Raw genomic sequence first — 22,167 nt, forward strand, 5'->3', positions numbered from 1 at the left:
TTAGCCATAAAAATTTAAGAAATACAAAACAATGCCAATACAAACTGACAAATCTACAATGTATGAATAAAAGATATCCACCAAATGCAATGGTGATCGTATTAGCCAATAACAGAATAAAGTGACAATTATTTTCATCGTAATCAATATATATTTAATCCGATGTTGACGATTAATGGCCATTTTTAATGTTGAATCCGGATCTTTCAATATATAACGTCGACAACCTAAAATAAAATTATAAAAATATAGTGGCCAATCAATAATGTTGATATCGGTACAAAAAACATCACGTTCATTTTTATCCATGTGTTTGGTAATGAAATTCAGATTTTGATATCGGAAATTCCATTCACTACAAGAAAATGGCTTCAAAACATGTGAACTATTATTCAATCTTTTGATCAATTTGATCATAAATGGTTTTTGACCAATAAGAATGCAGATAAAGTCAAAAAAATATGCAAACAAATAATGCGAGAATATCAATGAAAATTTATAGTTGATACGATCCATAAACGATTGATGTTTGTTACCATGCAGTTTGATTGGTCGAATCAATTTCATTGGTGGTAGTGTATCGGAAAGATTGATTGTCATATTGAAAAATTCACCCCATGTAATCTGATTTTGTCCCAAAGTTACATGAATAACTTGTTTATCGTGAGTAAACAATGATGATGCTCGATATGCAGCAGAAATTATCAACGAATTGACCACCATGTCCACTGGTATTATGTCAGCCTTGCAATTAACATCGAATATAAATGAACGAGCGATACCAAGTGAAGTCAAAATGACTGCACCAGCGCAACCGGCTAATGAATCACACCAACCTGGTATTGGTTCTCTGAAAGAATTGCTCACAATTGAAGGGCGGCAAATTATAATAGGAAGTGATGGATATCGTTCTTGAATCATCCATTCAGTGATCGATTTTGATAAAGTATATGGATTAGGTCGGCCAAGTAATGAATGATGACCTTTTTTAAAATTTAAATTGCTATAATTTTGTTTTAAATGTTCTAAATATGAATCAAAATTTTCGTCTTGAATAACTGGATAGATTTTCTCTTTGATTTCTCTCAAATGACAATTACCATAAGCCGTCGAAACATAAACAATCGATTGAAGATGAATCATTTTCTGACACAATTGCAGCATTGAATTTGTGCCATCAATATTTTGTTGAATAAATTTTTCAAAAATGCCGGTAAAATTAACAGTTGCAGCAGAATGAAATACGATATTCACTTCATCAATCAATTTTCGACGATCATTTTCGGATAATGCCATGCCTTTAGCAGTAATATCACCATTGATTGCATGAACAAGATCAATTTTGTCTTTATGTGGTTCAAATATCGGTGATTGGAAAAATAATTGAGCCAATCGTTGTTCAGGTGTTTGAGATTTTTTTTCTCGAATCAATACATAGATACATTTTAATGATGTTGAAAATTCTCGTAAAAGTTTTTCAAGTAAAACTTTACCAACAAAACCGGTGATACCGGTCAGTAATAGTGTTTTATCATTATAAAAATCTTTAATCGATAACTTTGTCATGTTTTTGTAGGAAATTAATGAAAAATGAACATGGAATTGATTCGAAAGAATTTATTTATATAGATTTAAATCGAACATCATTTTTTTCTCTTGTTGATATTTGAATTGTTGTGTACATGTGCACATTTGATTGCATATTTCAAGTAATAGTGAACAAAGGGTTTATCAACAGAAGAAAAAAGAAAAATTCACATAAATTCCAATTGAAATTACAAACTAATTAATCATTTCAGATGAATAAATCAATAATAAGAAAAAAAAAACAAAACACCAAAAGTTAAATTTGGTTGCAATAATTGTGATGATGAAGATGATTATGATAAAGGCACAATAAATGGCTGTGTATGATGTATGTATATTTGTAAAATATCAAATGATCACAAGATAAATTTTCCGAGGATAGACACCATAGGGAAAAAAATTTGTTTGTTTAACATAGTCGATAGAGGAAAATTTACGTCATTTAGCACAATTATCACTGACGTACAATAGAAATGAAAATGAGTTAATCGAAAAAAAAAAATTTCAAAAATTCTGCTGATGAAAACTTCGCAAGTTTCCAATTTGATCGGTTCTGAAAAAAAATGGCAAAAAAACAAAAAAGTTACTTTTTGTCGTTCGTCATTTCCATACAAATGTTACCTTAATCGATGAGGACTTTGTAATGTCACTTGATTACGATTCATTGTTCCCATAGACGATTGTTGTTGTTGTTTTTGTTGTTGCTGTTGCTGCTGCATCATCAGTACAACCAAATTTGCATCCTAATGGGAATTTAGAATTGATTTATGAGAAAAAAAAATCCAAAAATATCAAAATCTAATGACTTTTTACATTTTGTTCAACGTTATTCGATGGATTAGATTGTTGTTGCTGTTGCTGCTGCTGCTGCTGTTGCTTTGGAAGTTCATAGATATGATCTTTGTCCGATTTTTTCTTTGATAATTGTTGCAACGCTAAACTAGTGGTATTTGTATCATTTGAATTTGAAGGACATGGATTTAAAAATTGTGAATGTGTATAATATGGATGCTGTTGTTGTGATTGTTGTTTGTTACCATTACATTCATAAATTATTCCTGATTCTTCATGATGATGATGATGATGATGTATATGATGAGGATGATTAAATTCATCCAAAAGTTGTGATGATTTTGTTGCCGTATTTGGTTTGCTCATTGTTTGTGTACAATAAGAATTGGTTAATTGTGTTGATTGAGGCGGCGGTTGTTGCGGTGTTTGTGTAGTCAACATTGAATTGGATTGTGTAGCAATACATGGTGTTGAATAAAATGATTCAACAATAGGTTTACTATTGGCTAATTTACTGATTCTATGTGATGGTGTACAAACACCATCCATAATTGGTGGCAAACTATTTGGATCACAATCACTTGTTGTATAAGTGGTCAACGATGTTGGTCCTTCAACATATTGTGATGTAATATTCATTATTGGTCCACCATTGATCATTTCTGTTGATTGACCACAATTCAATGTTTCAATTTGAGTTAATTTATGTGGATCACCACAATTACCACCTTCATTATATGAACGTATCAAGTCAGATTTGGAATAATTTTTCGTAAACAAATTCAATGATAATTGATCAGTTCGGCTATTTTCTCGATGTCGACAAACTAAAAAACAATTAAAGAAAAAATTATTATTAATCAGTGAATTCGTTCAAAATTGCATCAATTACAATGTTCAGTACGCGATAAGGCTTCTTTACTTCTAGTTATAAATATGAAAATGGTTGCAGCACCAATCACCAACAATACAAGTATGGCACAAGTAGCCGGTATCAATATCATTGGATCTTCAAATATGCTGTCCGTTTGTGTAACACCACCAATAACGCCCAAATGTCTACGATTATAATCGGATGCATATAATGGTTCAACGGTTGCACCATCCAATGTTAATGTTGAAAATAGATAACGGGATTCACTTTCACCGGCATCATTGGTTGCAATAATACTCAATTCATACCAAGTACCCGGTATTAGTTCTCGTATAATATACATGGCACCATATTCAGGTTTTAAATAACTAGAAACTGTTATCCAATTGTTATTGTTGTTTATATTATCATTCGATGATGATGATAAAAATTTCGGATCCTTTATACGATAACGTAATGCAAAGTTAATTATAGGACATAGGCCATTGTTCCAACGATCCAAATCTAACATGACCGAAGTTATATTCGATATGATGAATGCATTGCTATTTGGCACTGCTGGCGCTACCATTAGCCATTTTTATACAAAAAAAAAAAAAAAAAATAAAAATAAAATAAAAAAATAAGCGGGATAAAAATGAGATGAAATTAGATTATAAATTAAATTTAATGTCAACTGTCAAGATTCATCAATTTTTTTTTTTTTTTTTTTTGTTTTTTTTGCCATTTGAAGTCTATATTTGTGTGAGTATGATGTGAAAAACATCATCATCATCCACATCATCATTATATAATTTGAAAAGGCGTCATGATTTGTTTTATTAAGTTACAAGTGTAGAGAAAAATGTTTTTTTTTCATATACATTCTTCAACTATGAATAAGTTCAAATTCGGATGAGAAAGCAAAAGCGGAGAAAAAAAATTGGTTGTGTGATGACCAAGAAAAAAAAAACAAAAAAAAAATTCTGTTTTCACTAGATTCCTATCGTGAATCTCTTCACTGAAAAAAAAGAATAAAAAAAAACTTTATTGGAAACAAAAATCTAATTTACACTCACAGAAACATGAAGAAAAAAAACAAAGATAGAAATGAAACTATCAAATCAAATCAAAATCTATTTAAAATAACAACATTTTCAAAATGTAACAACAACATTATTATTTGCTTGCTCCATCAGTGTGTCTAGAATTTTTTTTTCTTTTTTTTTGACAAACATTTCAAGCAGAAAAAAAAATATTTGAAAACCAAATACAACATATATTTTTATATTAGAAAAAAAAACATATCAACATTCAAACCTCAGAGAAAAAAAAATTGGTTCATTTGATATCAAATCAAAGTCGATTCGATATCAAATGATCCAAAGATGGGTACCACTATTACTACTTTTCAGCTGTTAATATTGTTGCTGAAAACTTGAAGATTTTATCGTTACTAAAACAAACAAACAAACAAAAATTGCCCAGCTCCTCAGTGAAAACTGAAAATCCACACAATTTTTCTTTCTCTCTCTCTCACATCATTTGGTCTAAAATAGCCAAGTCATTGCCAAACTATAACTGAGAAAAAAAAAATCAAAATCAAATCAGGAAAAAAATGGGAAAATTCCATCTACATAATCGTTTAAATAAAAAAAAAAAAATTTTCGGACAGAATTTATCAAAATCATGATCTTTTCAAATATTCTTTCTTTAAATCGAATTTTGTTTCTCACTTCATTTTTGTTGAGTGATTGCATTAAGTAGATTTGAACGAATCAAAATTCTTCTATTATATAATTTTTTTTGGATGCATAATCATTGATAAAAAAACATGAAAAAAAAGATAGTGAATCACCAGAAAAGATGATGAATTGATTATATGAAAGAAAGAAAAAAATATTACAGTAACCTGAATCAAAAATCATCATCACAATGAATTGTGTGGCCATTATTATAATAATAATAATAATAAAACAACAATGAAAAAAAACAGCCTAAACGAGAAAAAAAATCGATCATCAAAGCAATGACAAGTTTTTTTTCTCGATTTTCTTTTTTTTTTTTATTTGCGAATAAAAAAAAAAGATAATTTGTTTTCATTGTATGAATTGAAACTGAGTTTAAATCAAATCACCCACTCACACTCAAACACACACGCACACCAAAAGAATGTAATCGGAACAGAACAGAATAGTTATATAGTTGAATATCAATATAGGATTAAGAATCATGGGAACCGATAACACATTGTTGATGTGTGTATGAAGTGTGTTAGAAAAAAAAAGAATTGATGAAAAATCTTTTTCCATTTTTTTTGTTGAAAGTATTTATGTGTTTGCACCAAAGATCAATAATAATCAACGATGAGAAAAGTGGCAAACAAAAAAAAATTCAATCAAAATTTTGATTAATTGGATTCAATTCAATCTTTATAGCCTGGTGTGTGTGTGTGTGTGTTGTGATTTGATCCGCTTTTCAATCATTCATTCAAGTGCAGCATTGTCGTTTTTTTTTTATTTTACTTTTTTTCCCCCATTCCTATTCATACTAGGTATTTGCAATTAATCAATTTTTTAAGCCTTTTGTTTGCAATTTTCGATTGTAAAAGTGTAAAAAAAATTAATAATTTTTTTATGGTTTTAATACGGTATAATACCATAATGGAATGAATATTGCTTGCAAAAGAAAAAAAAATATTTCATTTTTTACCTTGTCCAAGTGTAGAAAATTGTAGCACATCCGATGGTTCACCATTGCCCATTTCATTGAATGCCTCTACACGAACCTGATATAATGTACCACAACGAAGATTACGTAATGTATGTCCTTGAATTTTTTCCGAAACGGATATTGTTTCCCAATTATTAGCCTGATATTTACGACCATATAATTGTTGTTCATCATTTTCATCATCAATAGAATCCGGATGAATAAATTCAGCCTTGATCGAATAATGTATCATCTACTATTGATGAACCGGAAAATGCTGTGATACGTTTGATCAATGCACGATATGATATAATATAGCCTTCAATATTGATCGGATTTTGATTATCCATGTCAAAATCATTTAGTATTTCATTGCCAATTTCATTTCCATTATTATGATTGACATGTGGCATTGACCATATGAATGATGCCTCATATAGGCTTACATTGGTTAATTTTATCACAGGTTTTCCCGGTGGATCTGAATTCAAGAGAGAGAGAGAGAGAGAGAAAATGTAATTATCCAGAAAAAAACGACAATCAATATGATATATTACCTTTGAGTAAAGTTTGTGCATACACTTCAGTGCTTACCGGGCCAGTTCCTTTAGCATTGAATGCCTGAATAATAAATCCATATCTTGTTTTTCGTTGTAAATTATTCACAACAAATTCATATACACAACGAATCTGTGTATCATCACGTGATTTTAATCCATTCAATTTGGATCGTTGATTTATTGTCATTGTGGACCATTGTTGTTGTTGTTGTTTGGTTGGATAAAATTTATTAGGCTTATTAATATTGCCATTATCTGAATCGGTTGATGTACGTATCACTTCACAAAATGTTGTCATATTATTATTATTCGATGGCTGTTTATTTTCATTGTTTTGTCGTTGTAATACATTCGAACCATTATAGATTGCCATTGATAAAATGTTTGATGATACAAATTTTGAATGATCTTCATACATAATTTTAAACGTATATGGTACTGCTTTTCCATTATTCAGATTACTATTGACTGCACCATTGTTTGAAATGATAACGGGTTTGTTGTTGTTGTTATTATTGTTTGTACTTTGATCAACACCACCATTGTTTGATTGATCTATCATTGTTATTCGTTCAACACCACCAACACCACCACCACCACCAGAAGCAGCAGCAGCAGCATTTGTTCCAATCATCATTATAATACCAGTAGATGGATCGATGATTGATCCACTTGATTGTACAACATTATTCGTTGTAACACCATTACTACTAGTAGATGAAATGACAGGTCGATATCCGATATAGAATCCATCGATCTGTTCGATTGGTGGTTCTGTTGTTAATACAATTGACCAAATCAATTTGATCGACCGTGATCCAAGCACCAATGTTCGCAAGTCTAATGGAATCAATGAAGGAGCTGGGTTTCACCAGAAAGATAAGAAAAAACAAGAAAAAAAAACGATTCGATATTGAAAATTCAAACAAACAACAAATGTGAAAAAGAAAAAAAATTCGCCTAAGAATTAGCATATATAAACAGTTCAACAGCTTTATTCGATCAAACTTAATGAATAGGTTTGAAGATATCTATTTTTTTTTATCAAAATAAAACTTTTCCACACCATTTTGATTGGCACTTTTAGTTGGTGCCCGAGAAGCAAAAAAAAAACTTTTTCGATTTTCTACTCTTTTTTTTCGGACATTTGATTTAAAAATTCCTATGATTAAATGTGCATGAAAAAAATAGTGAATGAATGAAATACGAAAACAAAAAGTTTTCAGTTTCCAATATTATAATCATCGTTTTTTTTGTTGTTTTTATAATAATAATAATAATAATAAATGTTTACAACGGTAACGATTCTATAAATACATTTTCTTTAATCGATTTTTCATTCAATTCGTAGGAAAATAAATGGGTGAAAAAAAAATTGGAAAATTCGTTATTTGATGTATGCACCAAACAATTTTATCATACAGAATTGTAGTAGTAGCAATAGTGGTAGTAGCTAATTATTATATACGCAGATATCATATTCGATTACATACACTTGAAAAACACATACTAATGTAGTGATAGAATAAAAAATCAATCGATAAATTTCTAGTGTTTGGAATTTTTTTTTTTCGTTAATTCTGGAACGAATGAACGAAAAAAAACCGGAACATAGAATGAAAGATAATCATTACTCTTATTATAACAAGCCACTTATCAAGTTTGTGAGCTCTTCACATAAAGTAAAACAAGAAACAGTGAGAAAGAGAAATAAATAGTGGATCGATCGATTCTGGATGATTAATCAACATCGTACGATTCTGCGCTTCTCATCATCATCATCATCATTATTATTATCACTGATATCAGCAGGGATAGAATTTTTTTTCTATTGATTCAAACGAAATAAAAAAAAATAAATAAATAACTTACCTTCCATTTCGGTGTTAATAATCAATGGATCAGAGAATGGACTGGCGCCCAATTCATTAATGGCACAAACACGAAATTCATATGTAGTTAGAGGATTAAGTGCATTAATCGTAATGGTAGTTGTCAATGATTTAGCTGTTAAAACTATTTTGATTATTCAATTATAAAAATAACATAGAAGAAAAAAAAATTAATAACAAATTCTAGAGATTCTATAAATGAATAAATGATGTATAATCATAATAACAATAACAATTTGATTAGATTCTTGCAGCTATAGCTATAGCTATAGCAAAATAAGCCTTATATAATTAAAACAAACAAAACAGTAAAAAAAAATGAAACATAAAAAATATAAATGGAATATGTATGGATAAATTTGTTTAACAATAATACCCATTCGATTATTCTAGTGTTTCCAAGTGTGTTGGTGTTGGTAATCATCATCATCATCATCATTATCTCAGTACAAAAAAAAATTCATACAAACAAGGTCCATAGAGATTCTATAATAATAACGATTCAATTTGGTATATATGTGATCACCTCACCAATAAACGATGGTATCTAAGCATCTTTTTTTTCTCATTTCATTCTTAGTGATATTCTACTACTACTAATGGTCTTAATCCGGACCAATTGAAGAATCAGAATAAAAAGCATATTATGAAAACTAATCTTTCCAAGAATAATAAAAAAAAAATAGTGAGATAGTCAAAATCTGGCTCATTAAAAACAGCTTTTTGGATAAATATATGAATGTTATCAGACAAAAAAAAAAAAAAAGTTCAAGATACATTTTCGAGTAGTTGAATAGAATAAAAATAAGAAAAAAAAACAGAAAGAATGTAACGGAAAATATGAGACACTTACTTTTCGTTTCAATATCGTTACTATTATCCGGTTGTTGTCCATTCTTATGTTTGATATTATTATTATTGTTATGATGATGATGATTATTATTATTGTTGTCATTATCATCATTATTATTATTCGTATTCGTATTTATATTTGTATTTGACATTATTGTTATTGGTCGATATTCAACCACATAAGATGTGATTGGTGAATTACCACCAAAACTGATCGACCAATTCAATGTAATCGAACGGCTATTGATTTCTTGTGCATGAAAATTGACAGGCATATCTGGTGGTTCTTGTACAAGAAGCTCGATAAATGAAACTGTATAACCATTACTATTGATACCCATACAACAATAGATGCCAGTATCCATACGACCAACATGGCTAATATATAGATAAGCTCGTTTTTCATTCATTTTACTTTCCTCTCGTAATACTATACGCGATGAATCAAGATAAGTTTTTGTTTTTGATTTTTCATTCCATTCATCACTAGTCTCGCCATTAGGTCGTAGCCATTCGGCAACCATCGGTTGTTCCAGACCAATCACTGAACACATCAACTGTGTTTGTGATCCTTTACGTAAAACTAATCGATCCATTGTGTAGCCACGATACATTGAATTTGACCCTTTGGAAATTAAATTTGGTATCGATGCGGCTGCATTACCCAATGTATTCTGTATGGACACTTTTGGCAAACTGCTGACAGTTACATAGGCACGAGATTCGATCGAATGTTTGCTAACTTCATTGGATGCATCACAGATATAAATTCCTGAATGTTTTGGTTCTAAAGCTCGTAGAAATAATGAACCATTTTCCAGTACATGAATCTGTTGGCTACTCAATATTGGTATTGGTTCATTTCGATAAGGCTGAAATTGAAATTCAGACATAAAAGAGTTATTAGCTATTCATCACAATTTAAAAAAAAATCCAAAATAGTGTACCTCATTTTTTAAAAATTTCCAACGAATTACAGGTGGTGGTTGACCTGATGTTTGACAATCAAGTGTAAGTGATTCACCTGCAACAGAGTTTTGATCGGCCGGTTTCAATAACCATTGTGGAGTTGCCTTTACCGATAAAAATGCCGATACATTTGTCGTCGCAATTGGTGATGAAGCCATACAAGTATAGGTACCTTGATGATGACGAGAAATATTGGCAATAATCAATGATGACATAAATTCATTAATTGGTACAATTTGAATCTGATTCAAATGATGAACATAATGATGAGATTTATTTGGTCGACCATGCGTTGATGAGCCAATTGTTTTTATTGTTTCTAATGGTATTCCATCTTTAAACCAAAAAATCTGTATAGGTGGATCACCAGAAGTGACTGTACAAACAGCTGATCCACGTTTTCCCTCTTCAAAATTATCCGAAAATACAATCGGACTGATGACCGGAGCAACTAGAACGAAACAAATTCAACAAAGAATGAAAACAATGAAAAAAGTATGATTATTTTTTCAACATTCTAATTATCCACACGCTAATAATCATAATAATGAGTAAATAGGCGGAAGATTTAACAAGGGTTAAAGTGAGAGCGAAAATCCAGAATGAATTTTTTTTTTCTTGACAATTTCCGTACAACACAACACAACACACTTACCAGCAACATGAAGATAAAATTCTTGTTCAGCTTTTTGTCCACTACTGGTCACAACCACACAACGATAATAATCTTGATCACTTTTTTCCACTATTGTTATAGTAATTGAACCAAGCATTGGTACTAAATGTCGTTCATCAAATGGCATTCGTTTTAGTTCACCATTATTACTTGATGACACAATACTACCGGTAGATGATGATTTTCCACCAACACCACCACCACCACCATTATTGCCAATTTTTCCTTTAACAAAATAAACCTCTTCTAACGGATATCCACCATACGTGCAATTAATAGTATATGGTCGGCCAAGTACGGCAGTTTGATTATTCAATGGTTTTATAAAAGGTGGACCTATTTGATTGATTCGTGCACGATGTGATATGCTAGCTAAATAATTATCCGCTATGCATTCATAGATTCCAACATCCTATTGAATGAATAGAGAATGGTAAAAAATTGTTTTTTATGGCAACAAAAAAAAGAAAGAGGATTTAGTTAGTATCCAATTCAATAAATATTGTTTTCTTCAACAAACAGACCTTTGAATGTAAAGAACTTATGTTGAGATACGATACAGAAAGCATAGATCGTGATGCTGTTGTTGAAGATGATGACGAAGACGATGAAGATGATGGAGATGATGATGAGGAAGAAGAAGAAGATGATGGTTGAGATCCAACCATATTATTGTATGATTCGGTAAAAGTTTCAATTCGAACGTGACCATTGGAATATAATTCTATGCCATCAAGAAACCATCTAATTTGTGGCATTGGTATACCATAAGCGGAACATTTCAATGAAAGATAATCACGTTTTGGACCTTCAGTCTGTTTGATTTGATCCGTAAAAACATCAACAAATTCTGGTGGTTTTTCTATAGAAATAAAATAAAATAATAATGATAATGGTTAGAATAAAATAATGTTCACTTATTACAATTGTGATTTATTGTGACTAATTGTTTTCAATTTTTTGTTTTGTTTTATTTTGTTTCAAATACTAACCAATAGAATTAATATGGATGGCAGTCATAAATGATTCTTCATCATAATCAGGAGCAGTCAATCGTATTGAACATTGATAAACACCATTATCTTCTGGACCACGAAAATCTCTTATTAGTAAAAGTTCTTCAGCTGAACGTCTTTTACGATGATCATAATTGATCATTCGTCCATTATGATACCAATTAATGTTGAGCATAAAATGTGAGCTAATTAATTCACGAAAACGTTTCTCCTGTTGTCGTTGTTGATCAAGATGATGATGATGATGATGGCTATTTTGATTGGAATTTTGTTCACTGGCAAATATATTGGAACTAGAAAAGGCACTTGGTTGAACGGTAGAAAAAAATGATGATACAGCTGTCAGATTACAGCTTAATGTGACATCTTGTCCAGGAAATGGCATCGAAGATGTTGTATGTAATGAAACTTGTAAGAAACCTATACAAAATAAAATGATCGACATGTCAATCAAATTAGATCAATTTAGAATATAATTAGAACTTACTTTTGACAAAAAGAAGCATTTCATGTCGTATGATGGAATTAGAATTGTTAGCCACACAAGAAATAATTCCCGTATCTTCAATCGAAACTCTTTCAATTGAAAGAAAATTACGACCATAAATATATTGACCATTGGCTAGATTTGATGTTTGTTTCGATATTGGAATGGGTCCATTACGATCACCATTGACATTATTATTATTATTATTATTGGATGATGAATGAGCAACATACGGCTCATAGCCGATAGAATATGATGATTGGGCCAAAGATTCAGAACCAGTACTTAATGTTTTCAGATCAGTATGATACCATTCAATAGATGGTGTTGGATAACCATCAAATGAACAATAGAAAAATGCAGATTCACCTTCATTAATGGCAACCGTATGTCGACTTTGTAATTGTGGATTAAGTCTTGGACCGGAATTATAAAAATCATTTGTTTCTAATAATATTGGTTCAACAACAACAACAACAACAAAAAATCATCTTGAATCATGTGTATGGAATGAATTAAACTTACTTTTAAATAAAATATGTGCCCATGATTGAGAATATTGTCGACGATTTGTAATCTGGTGACGAATTTGGCAACGATAACGATGTTTAGCATCACGATAGTTAACGCTTGAAATGAGCAAATCACCACTACCGGGTAGAACAAAATGTTTGATTGTGGAAAAATTTACTGGAAATAAAAAAAAATGATGATGTTATTTAATCATTCAATGTGACACAATATAAATGATGGGTTCATATTTAACTTTTTTTTCCTTTTTTTTTTTTTTTTTTTTTTTTTGATTACCGATATTTCAAAACAAAACAAAAAAAATGAGAAATAAATAACACACAAATTTTAATGCATATGTCGGTAAAAATTGACCATAAAAATTCATTCCATTCGCGATTCGATTTGGATTTTATTTTTTCGTTTCAATTCAAACGTTCACATTATCATAAATATTATTGCGTGAATGTGAGAGAACATTCCATAAATAACTTTTTTTTTGTATGGTTCGAAATTCTTTTCAAATACCAAAAAAAATATATGAACACATGAAAATAAAAAAAAAATTTTTTTTGAATTCAAACTTGAAATTGATTGACAAATTCATGTGATAAAAAAAAAACATTTTTCATTATTATTGAGACCTGAAAAAAAACCTGAAACAAACATTTGTCCAAACATTGGCCATTATCATCCCAAACGACAAACAAATAAACTTTTCATATATATGAACATTGTTTTCACATCCATTATCGATTTGATTTCACATCGTCGTCGTTATCTAATTATTATCATTATTTTGTGTTCAAAATTAACGTGTTTTGTCATCACACACATTGTCCTTGGTTTTGCAATTCGATTTAGTTTTTTTTTCTCTCTCGTTCTCTTGCTCTATATTCTTGATTTGATCTGATGTGTGTGTGTGTTTCTGTGTGTGTATGTGATATGATTAGTTTGATTAGCTTTTTTTTTTTGGTTGTCGTTTTTTTTCTCCCAAAAAATGACGACAACGTTCAACGACGTTTCATGTATGTATGTATAGTGGCCAGACCAAATTCAATGATGGCAAGCTTAAGCCAACCAATGAATGAGATGAAAAGAAGAAGAAGAAGAAAAAAAAATCGAATGGCTCTTGTTCCAATCATTTGTTGTATTGAATAATAAATTTTTTTTTCTTCTTCTTCTTCTTCATCTACCATCGACATTGGTCTGTTGTCCATTTTACCGATTACAATCACGTACTGGCCGCTACATTTAATACAAAAAACATACAAACTATACGACAATATCGACAACAGTGAATGTTGCTACTGCTGCTGCTGCTGCTGGTAAGAGCTCCAATAATAATGGTTCCAATCGCTAAATGAATTCATTTCAATCCATAAAGAAGGATCAAAAAGAAAGAAAAACGCATACATTGGAAAAAACAAAAATAAAGAAATGAAATGAAAACAGACGTGAACTTGTATGAATGAATGAATGTATGTATGTATGTTTGGTTGGTTGGTTGGTTGGTGAGGGGGGGGATTGGTTCAGATTCAATTTAATCCATTCAGAAGCCATTATTATTATTTGTATTTTCAGATATTATTTACAACAAAATCGATGACGACAATTCTTATCCGGGAATAGAATCACAAACAATTCGATATTGTAATAGGGAAAAAAAATGAAAATAATAACCGAACAAAAAAAAACAGAAATGAATCGTTGACCATCGTTGAAGAAAAAATAATAGTTGTTTGCAAATCGGTGAACAGAAAAAAAAACAATTTTAAATTCACATATTGAAATTGAAATTTGTTTTCTTTCAATTATTAATTCTGTTTTTGTTTTTCGTCTGGCTATTGAAGAGAAAACAATTTGGATTTTTGGATATGAATTTTCTTGGTTTATGGAATCTAATACATTTCAACCCATCTGTTTTTAAGATTCAAACATTTTGGTAAACAGAGAAAAATTCTTTCACAAACATTTAGCCATCATTATTATTATTTTTTTTTTTTTTGTTTCTTTGGTACATTATTCCCAATAGGGAAACAAGAGAATAATTTATTCCTTTACTCAAAAGTCCAGATGCTAATTTATTCCAGATGAATCTCGCTGAATTTTATATTATTATTATTATTATTAAGAGTTCTTAATGAATTTTAAAAGCAAAGTTCTCTCTCTCACTCTCTCTCTCTTTTTTTATTTTCTCAATTCACAAAGAGAAGAAAAAACAAATTCTTGCACTTTTTCAGGGCTTGTTACCGTTATTTTTTTTTACATTGAAAAACTAAATGGCTAATTTGTTCGAATTGGAATTTCATGGCAAATTATTTTTTTTTCTGTGCCAAGTATTTTACATTTGAATTGCAAACAAAGAAAATAAAAATTAACAGCTACCTAGTATTGAAGATTTAGAATTCAAAATGGTGAAAAAAAAAACACAAACAAATTCGCTAATTAGCCCAATTTTTTTTTGGATGTAGTCAATATAACACAAATAATGATTAAAATGAAGTTTTTTTCCCTTTCGTTGTTCACCATGGTAAAATGTCAACATATATATCACAGTTAGTTTAGTGTAGATTCAAGAATTTCTAACATTCTAAACTTACCATAGTGAATTTTATTGGACGATAATGATGATGATGATGATGATGAGGAAGATGTCGATAATCCACCGGACAATGTACGTCGTATACTGGATACAAGACGTTCTAATGGTAAATAAATACGGCCATCATCACGAAACCAAGCTGCTACTTCATATAATGAATTATAACGATTGTATTCACATTTTAATATTGCATCATTTCCTTCATATACTTCTGATGAATTTAACACTCGTACACGAATCATTTGATCATCATCATCATTATTCATTGATGTTTGTTCACGTTGTTTGGCACTTGTTGTTGTATGATGATCAATCATCATGATATTTGTGGATGATGCTGATGATGATGATGATGATTTGATCGATGCTGTATTTGTTCGCTCAACCACTATTTTGAAAAATATAAAATGAGCAAAAAAAAAAAGAAAAAGAAAAACAATAATAATTACCAAATCCATTAACATTATTGAAATGAAAAATTAATTTTTTTCAAAAAAAAAAACTTTCAAATTTTTTCGATCCATTGATGATGTCCAAGAACAAAATTCATGAAGAATCATTGAATCAATCTAAATTGCAAAAAAAATCGTAAATGAACCGAATCAAACGTTTCTTTTTTTTTTTCTCTCTCTCTCTCTCTTCTAATTTTACTTTATCCATTGTTTTATCTTTTGATGAATTTCCTTTCCAGCAGAACAAAACAAAAACGAAAAAACAAACACCACCCTACTGTGTGTATTGACCAAATTGTCTTGTGTGGATTTTGGTTGTTGGAAAATACTTATCCACGCAGTGATCATCATCATCATCATCATCATCATCGAAAGTCGAGTGCTTTTCTCTTTCAAACAAATCTATCGAATTGTTTTCGAAAAATTTTCATGTGTAACTTGGTTTTTTTTTTACTTCCATTCTGATCGGAACTGATGTGTATATGAACGAACACACACACACACATGCATGAATTTTTTTCTTTTTCCCGTTTGGTTTGAATTGTGTTCAGACAACCGTTTCAGGATTTTTTTTTTTTTTTTTTTTTTTTGCTTCCCCTATCCATAAACCAAGAATATTTTTTTCTTTTGCTTACGAATGCTAAAAGAAAGAAACGAAAAGAAAAAAAAATCAAGTTCGGAAAGCTCAAACCATGCGAAAGAAACTGATATAGTATAAGTGTGTTTTTGTGTGTATATGGCAATCGTTTTCATCTAATATGCATCCAACTATCGTCGGCATTTTTTTTTTCGTCGTTGTTGTTGTTGTCGTCGTCGTCATCGACGTCGGTTACAAACGATGAATGGATGAACGTGCATTTATGTCAATAGAAATGCAAATAATGTATACAATGGTGATGGTGGTGGTGGTGGTGGTGATGGTGGTTCTGCATTGATTACCGCACTAATATCATTATCATTGATGGCTGTCGAGATGTTTTTTTTTTTAGCAAAGCCATTTTTGAGCCATTTGAATTTTGTCTTAAAATTTTTTTTTTTACCCAGATCAAATGGAAATGAAATTTATTGTGTTTAGTCATCAGAATTATAATCATCATATAAGATGAATATAATTAATTAATCATCAACATCATCCTGTACAACAACAACAACAAAAAAAAGACAAGAATTTTTTTTTAATTTCAGATTCATCATCAAGAATAATTGAGTATATATGAAACTTGAATATAAAATATTCATTTGAAACAGAATAATCAATGATTACATCGATGTGGAATTTTTAAAAAAAAGAAAAGAATCGAAAATTCATACTGTGAAAATTGATAACGTTTTTTTTCGTTGGTTGGTTCTGTGATTGCTATTTTTTTTTATGAATCATTATCATTGCAATTATATATTTGAATATTATGAATGTTTTTTTTCCAGTGGGGTCGTATTGGATTGTCTTTGACGTACAAATGAATTGTGATGGCCTAGTTTATTTTTTTTTTTTTTTTTTTGTTTCCATTATATATACACATTATATTGGTTTAGTGATGATTATGGCAGCCGAAATAAAAAAAAAAACGATTTTTCTCTTTTTTTTTCTCAATTTCCAGTAGTAGTAAAACTAACTAACTAACGGAGGAAAAAAGAAAAATATATTTTTTTCGGGCGTCGATGTGATCAGATCGACCACACGATCATCAGTCATCAGTCATCCATCATAATCATCATCATCATCATCATCATAATGATTAGGTTAATTTCTATTTCAACTATGGGATTTTTTTCGCATATTTTTTTTCACTTTCTTTTTTTCTCTATTTGTATCCAATAATTTTGACGACCTTTTTTTTTGTTATTTTTCCCCATTTGCTACTATATCATTCTGGAATAAAACGTTTCGTGTCTGTGTGTGTGTCTGTGTGTCTGTTTTCACATGATTACCATGTTGATGATGATGATGATGATGATAGAAATCTATATATTGAATCCATAAACTATAAAATGAAATTTTTTTTTCTTCTTCTCATTCATCTAAAACAAGGCCATTATTCTGATCACAATCGTCATCATCATCATCATCATCATCATGATCAATGGCAATAGGAAATGAATGTGGCTACCGCTAATATTCATGTGTGTGTGTGTGTGTCTGGCGTAAAAAAGTATCTTTTTTTATGCTTTTTTTCAGCAAAAAAAAAATATCAATTATAATCATTTTAAACAAGAATGATGATGATGAAAATTTTTAAACAAATTTTGAGAAGAAAAATGATGTAAAAGTTGTAAAAATTTAATTAAAACTTGATGTTCTGGAAAAATAAAATGCTTCAGGACATAAAAGACAAATGTGACAAGGTGTGTTTCAATTTAGTATAGTAATAATAATATCATTACATTCGTTGACTTTTTTTTTGGGGGGGGGGGAGATAACCAATGTCTAAATGATGATGAAAATTTTTATTCATAGTCGTCAGAAGAAAAAAAGAAAATAAATCAAGAAAAACGTGAATTTTTTTTTGTTTTGTTTTGTTCAAAATTATTATTATTATTACAAAAACGAAATCAAAAATGACAGCAATGAAAAGAAAAAAAAATATGTAAAAACGTAAGATCTATAATACCTTCAGGCTATATTGTGTGAATTCATATATTCATATTATTCCATTCAAATTATTACAAAAAAAAAAAAAAAAAAATTTTTCCTCGTTTATTTACACCCTATTTTTTCTCAAGGAAAACGAAATATTCATCGTCTGACAGCAAGCAAATTGAATGAAAATTGTCGTTATTCATTGCATTTGTTCATTTGGTTTCTTCAAAAAAATTGAAATCCATGAACAACATTTCAATTCCAATTACAAACATAGTATTTGAATATTTCCATACGTTTTTTTTTCTCTATACCATTTTGTTGTTGTTGCCACCATTTTTTTTTATCCAATAATCAAACAATTTTCATATATTGAATGATATGACACACACGTTATAACACGCGGGTAAAAACCTTCATGTCGTTATAGCATATATGTATGAATATATATATGGATGAATGAGCAAAAATTATTGGCATTAAAAAATGAATTTTTTTTTCACCAAAATTTCAACAACAACATGCATCAATATACCAAGTGGTAGTTTAATTTTCTATTGAAGAAAAAAAATTGCCGTTTATTGAATGTCAATCGATTTATGATTCATATTAATTTGGATCCATAAAAAAAATCCTCTCCACGACGACAACAACAACAACAACGGGAACGAGAACGAAAACAGGAAAATAAATTTTTTTTTCTACTTAAAAAATGAGACAAAATAATACCCATAGGATTGAATTTTTTTTTTTTTTTTTTGGCTCTCAATCCAAACAAATTATCATGATCATTATATTAGCATTTTTTTTTTTAAATAAATGTTTCCGTCATTTTTTTTCTCACATCCATTGATGATGTTTAAAATCGACGGCCAATTTTTTTCAACCAAAATTCACACAAACATTATGTCTGGGTTGAAATGAGTTGAAAATTATAAAATTTTAAAATTACACTCTGACCAACCAATGGTCATCATGTAAACATGATGACAATTCCGGTTCCAATTTAGTTTATATCACGGTAAAAAACAGACATGTATTCATGAAGCAAAAAAAAAGTTTCCCTCATGTTTACGATTCTATTGAAATTGTTGAAAACATACACAAACATAAACATCAAAAAATGCCATTAATATCGACCATTGTCATGTTTGTTTGTTTTTTTGGTTTTGGTTTTGTTTTACTGTTTTTTTTCTGTCGTTTATTTTATTGTTTCCTCTTTTCTTCAATCATCATCGTCATTCAAACATAGGAAAAAGAATTGATGGAAAAAAAATTAACAAAATCCATTACAAGAATCACACAACAAAATTCTAATGTTTTTGATCAGATTATTATCTATCCAACAAGAATCATCGACTATCAACAACTTGAGTGAAAAAAAAACCATCAGATGCAGATCAAAATCATAATGATGATAATGATATTATTTTCTCTCTTCAATCCCTCGTTATTCATTTCTTCAGCATTGTTTTATATCATTCTATTTCCAACAATGTCAATGTTCTTGTTTGTGGTGCAAAACTAAATGATGAAGAAAAAAAAATAGTGCAAAAAAAAGAGAGAACAAAAAAAATTTGAATTTGAATTCCAGAATTGATGAATAATATATATATATAGATGAATATGTGTATCTTTAAAGCCAACAATGATGATGATGATGATGATGATGACGATGATGGAATACCAGCAAGAATAAAAGAAATAAAATGTATTGAACAACAAAACCGAAAAGAAGAAAAATAAAAATGTGAAAAAAAAGATTGCTATTTAAATAGATATAAATTGATTTAAATTTTATGTAAATTGGCATTCTTTTTATTCTTCTTACAATTCTAGTCGTTTGGTTGCAAATTCTTTTTTTTCAGATCTGATCAGAGAGCTAGCTAGCTAATACCAATGATGGGTTGAAATTTTTTTTTCTCTTTTAGATGCCAATCGAATAGAACAAAAAGATAAAAAAAAAAAAAAACAAAACAAAACCAAAACCAAAACCATGGAAACAAAGCAAAAAAAAAATATCAATTTATAACCACTTTTTTTTGTGTATACACTAACCATACTCCTTTCTTTTGATTTTAATATGATTCTTGTAGATATATACTGAAATGAAAATGCTCTTAACAACAACGTAAATAACAACCATTTTGTTAGAAAATAAAAATCAAACATGCAAACCAATGGTGGATCCAGGAGAGAGAAAAGAAAAAAAAATCACAAATAAAAACAAAAATAAACAGTAAGAATATAATGGCTTTTCACTCATTGCCTGATGATGATGATGATGGTGGTGGTGGTAGAAATTGTTTTAAATTGGATCGAATGTGATTTTCGTGTGTGTATGTGTGTTTTTTTGTCTAACCCGAATTGTCTACATTTTCATGCATGTTTCATATATCGGTTGCATGCATATCGTGAAGAAATGAAAGAATTGCAGAATTTGGTCTGTGTGTTTGGGTGTTTGTGTGCATTAGAATGAATATTTTTTTTTTTTTTATTCTACAAGCTGGAACTAAAATAGCAATTTACAATGGTAATTTGTTTGTAAGAATTTAAGCAAAAATTCAGCATAAAAACTTGATACTAAAAAAAAAACCGATGAGAAAATCACCAAATAAAAATGAATACAACTTCCTTTATTTTGAAAATAAACACTAAAAATAGAAATGCGTTTGCGTGTTTCAAAATCGACCATTATTGTGGTTGTTTACAATAAATGAATTCATGATTCTAATGTGTTCCAGGAATTGAACACCAAAAAAAAAAATTCCAGTAAATATGAGAATATTTAGGAAAAAAGTAGGATAATGTTGCTGATGTTTACGAGGAAAAATATATTTTTTTCCTGCTGATTTCTCAACATCATCATCATCACACCGAATGAATGATGTTGATAAATTCTCTAATTTTTTTCCAACCTGTACATTTGTCTGTTTACTGACATGACATAATCAAATGAATTTCATTTGAAACGACACAACAGCAGCAGCAGCAACAACAACAACAACAAAAACAACACTTAATTACAAGTTTTCTATTTTTATTCATTCAATTACATTTGAATACATATGATGTGAGATATGCAAACAAAGAATGTAATTCGAGAATATGAATTCAAATTCACACCCACCCACACACACACACACACACACACACACAATTTGTTGTCATCATGTTAATTAAAGTTTAGTGTTTCAAGGATTTATATATTCGACAAAATGTAGACAATTTTCATAAAATTAGCATTGAAAAAAATAATGTATAAAAACGAACAAACGAAAAGTGAATTTTTCTTGATGAAATTAAAACACAAGTTGAAAAGGAAAGAATGAGAATTCAAATGGAAAATGTAAAATGTAACTAAAGAGAAATAGAAAAATTTTTTTTTCCTTGGTTAAACTGTAGCTTGTGTAGCCATTTATGGTGGTGAAGCTCACATTTTTTTTTTTTTTTTTTGAAAAAAAACCATTTCCACTTATCCACAATTCATTACTATCCATCCCAAGAGAGATCGATGTTGAATCAAAATAAAAAAAAACACAGCAACAACATAGAAAGCTAAACCTCTGCCAAAATGAGAAAAAAAAACTAAAAAAATTTCAAAGTTAAAGGCCAGCTAAACATTG

General features: G+C 29.5%; 1 protein-coding gene and 1 pseudogene across 1 annotated transcript; both read right to left on the reverse strand.

Moving 5' to 3' along the window:
• Positions 1 to 1,566, reverse strand: LOC124495705 (fatty acyl-CoA reductase wat). Its single transcript, XM_075733449.1, has one exon. It carries the CDS (start codon positions 1,564 to 1,566, stop codon positions 1 to 3), a length of 1,566 nt encoding a protein of 521 aa, XP_075589564.1.
• Positions 1,567 to 1,602: 36 nt separating this feature from the next.
• LOC124495704 (cell adhesion molecule Dscam2-like) overlaps positions 1,603 to 22,167 on the reverse strand; it is a 46,154-nt pseudogene continuing 25,589 nt past the window's right edge.

Source organism: Dermatophagoides farinae, chromosome 8 (genome assembly GCF_024713945.1).
Source record: "Dermatophagoides farinae isolate YC_2012a chromosome 8, ASM2471394v1, whole genome shotgun sequence".
Classification (NCBI taxonomy): domain Eukaryota; kingdom Metazoa; phylum Arthropoda; class Arachnida; order Sarcoptiformes; family Pyroglyphidae; genus Dermatophagoides; species Dermatophagoides farinae.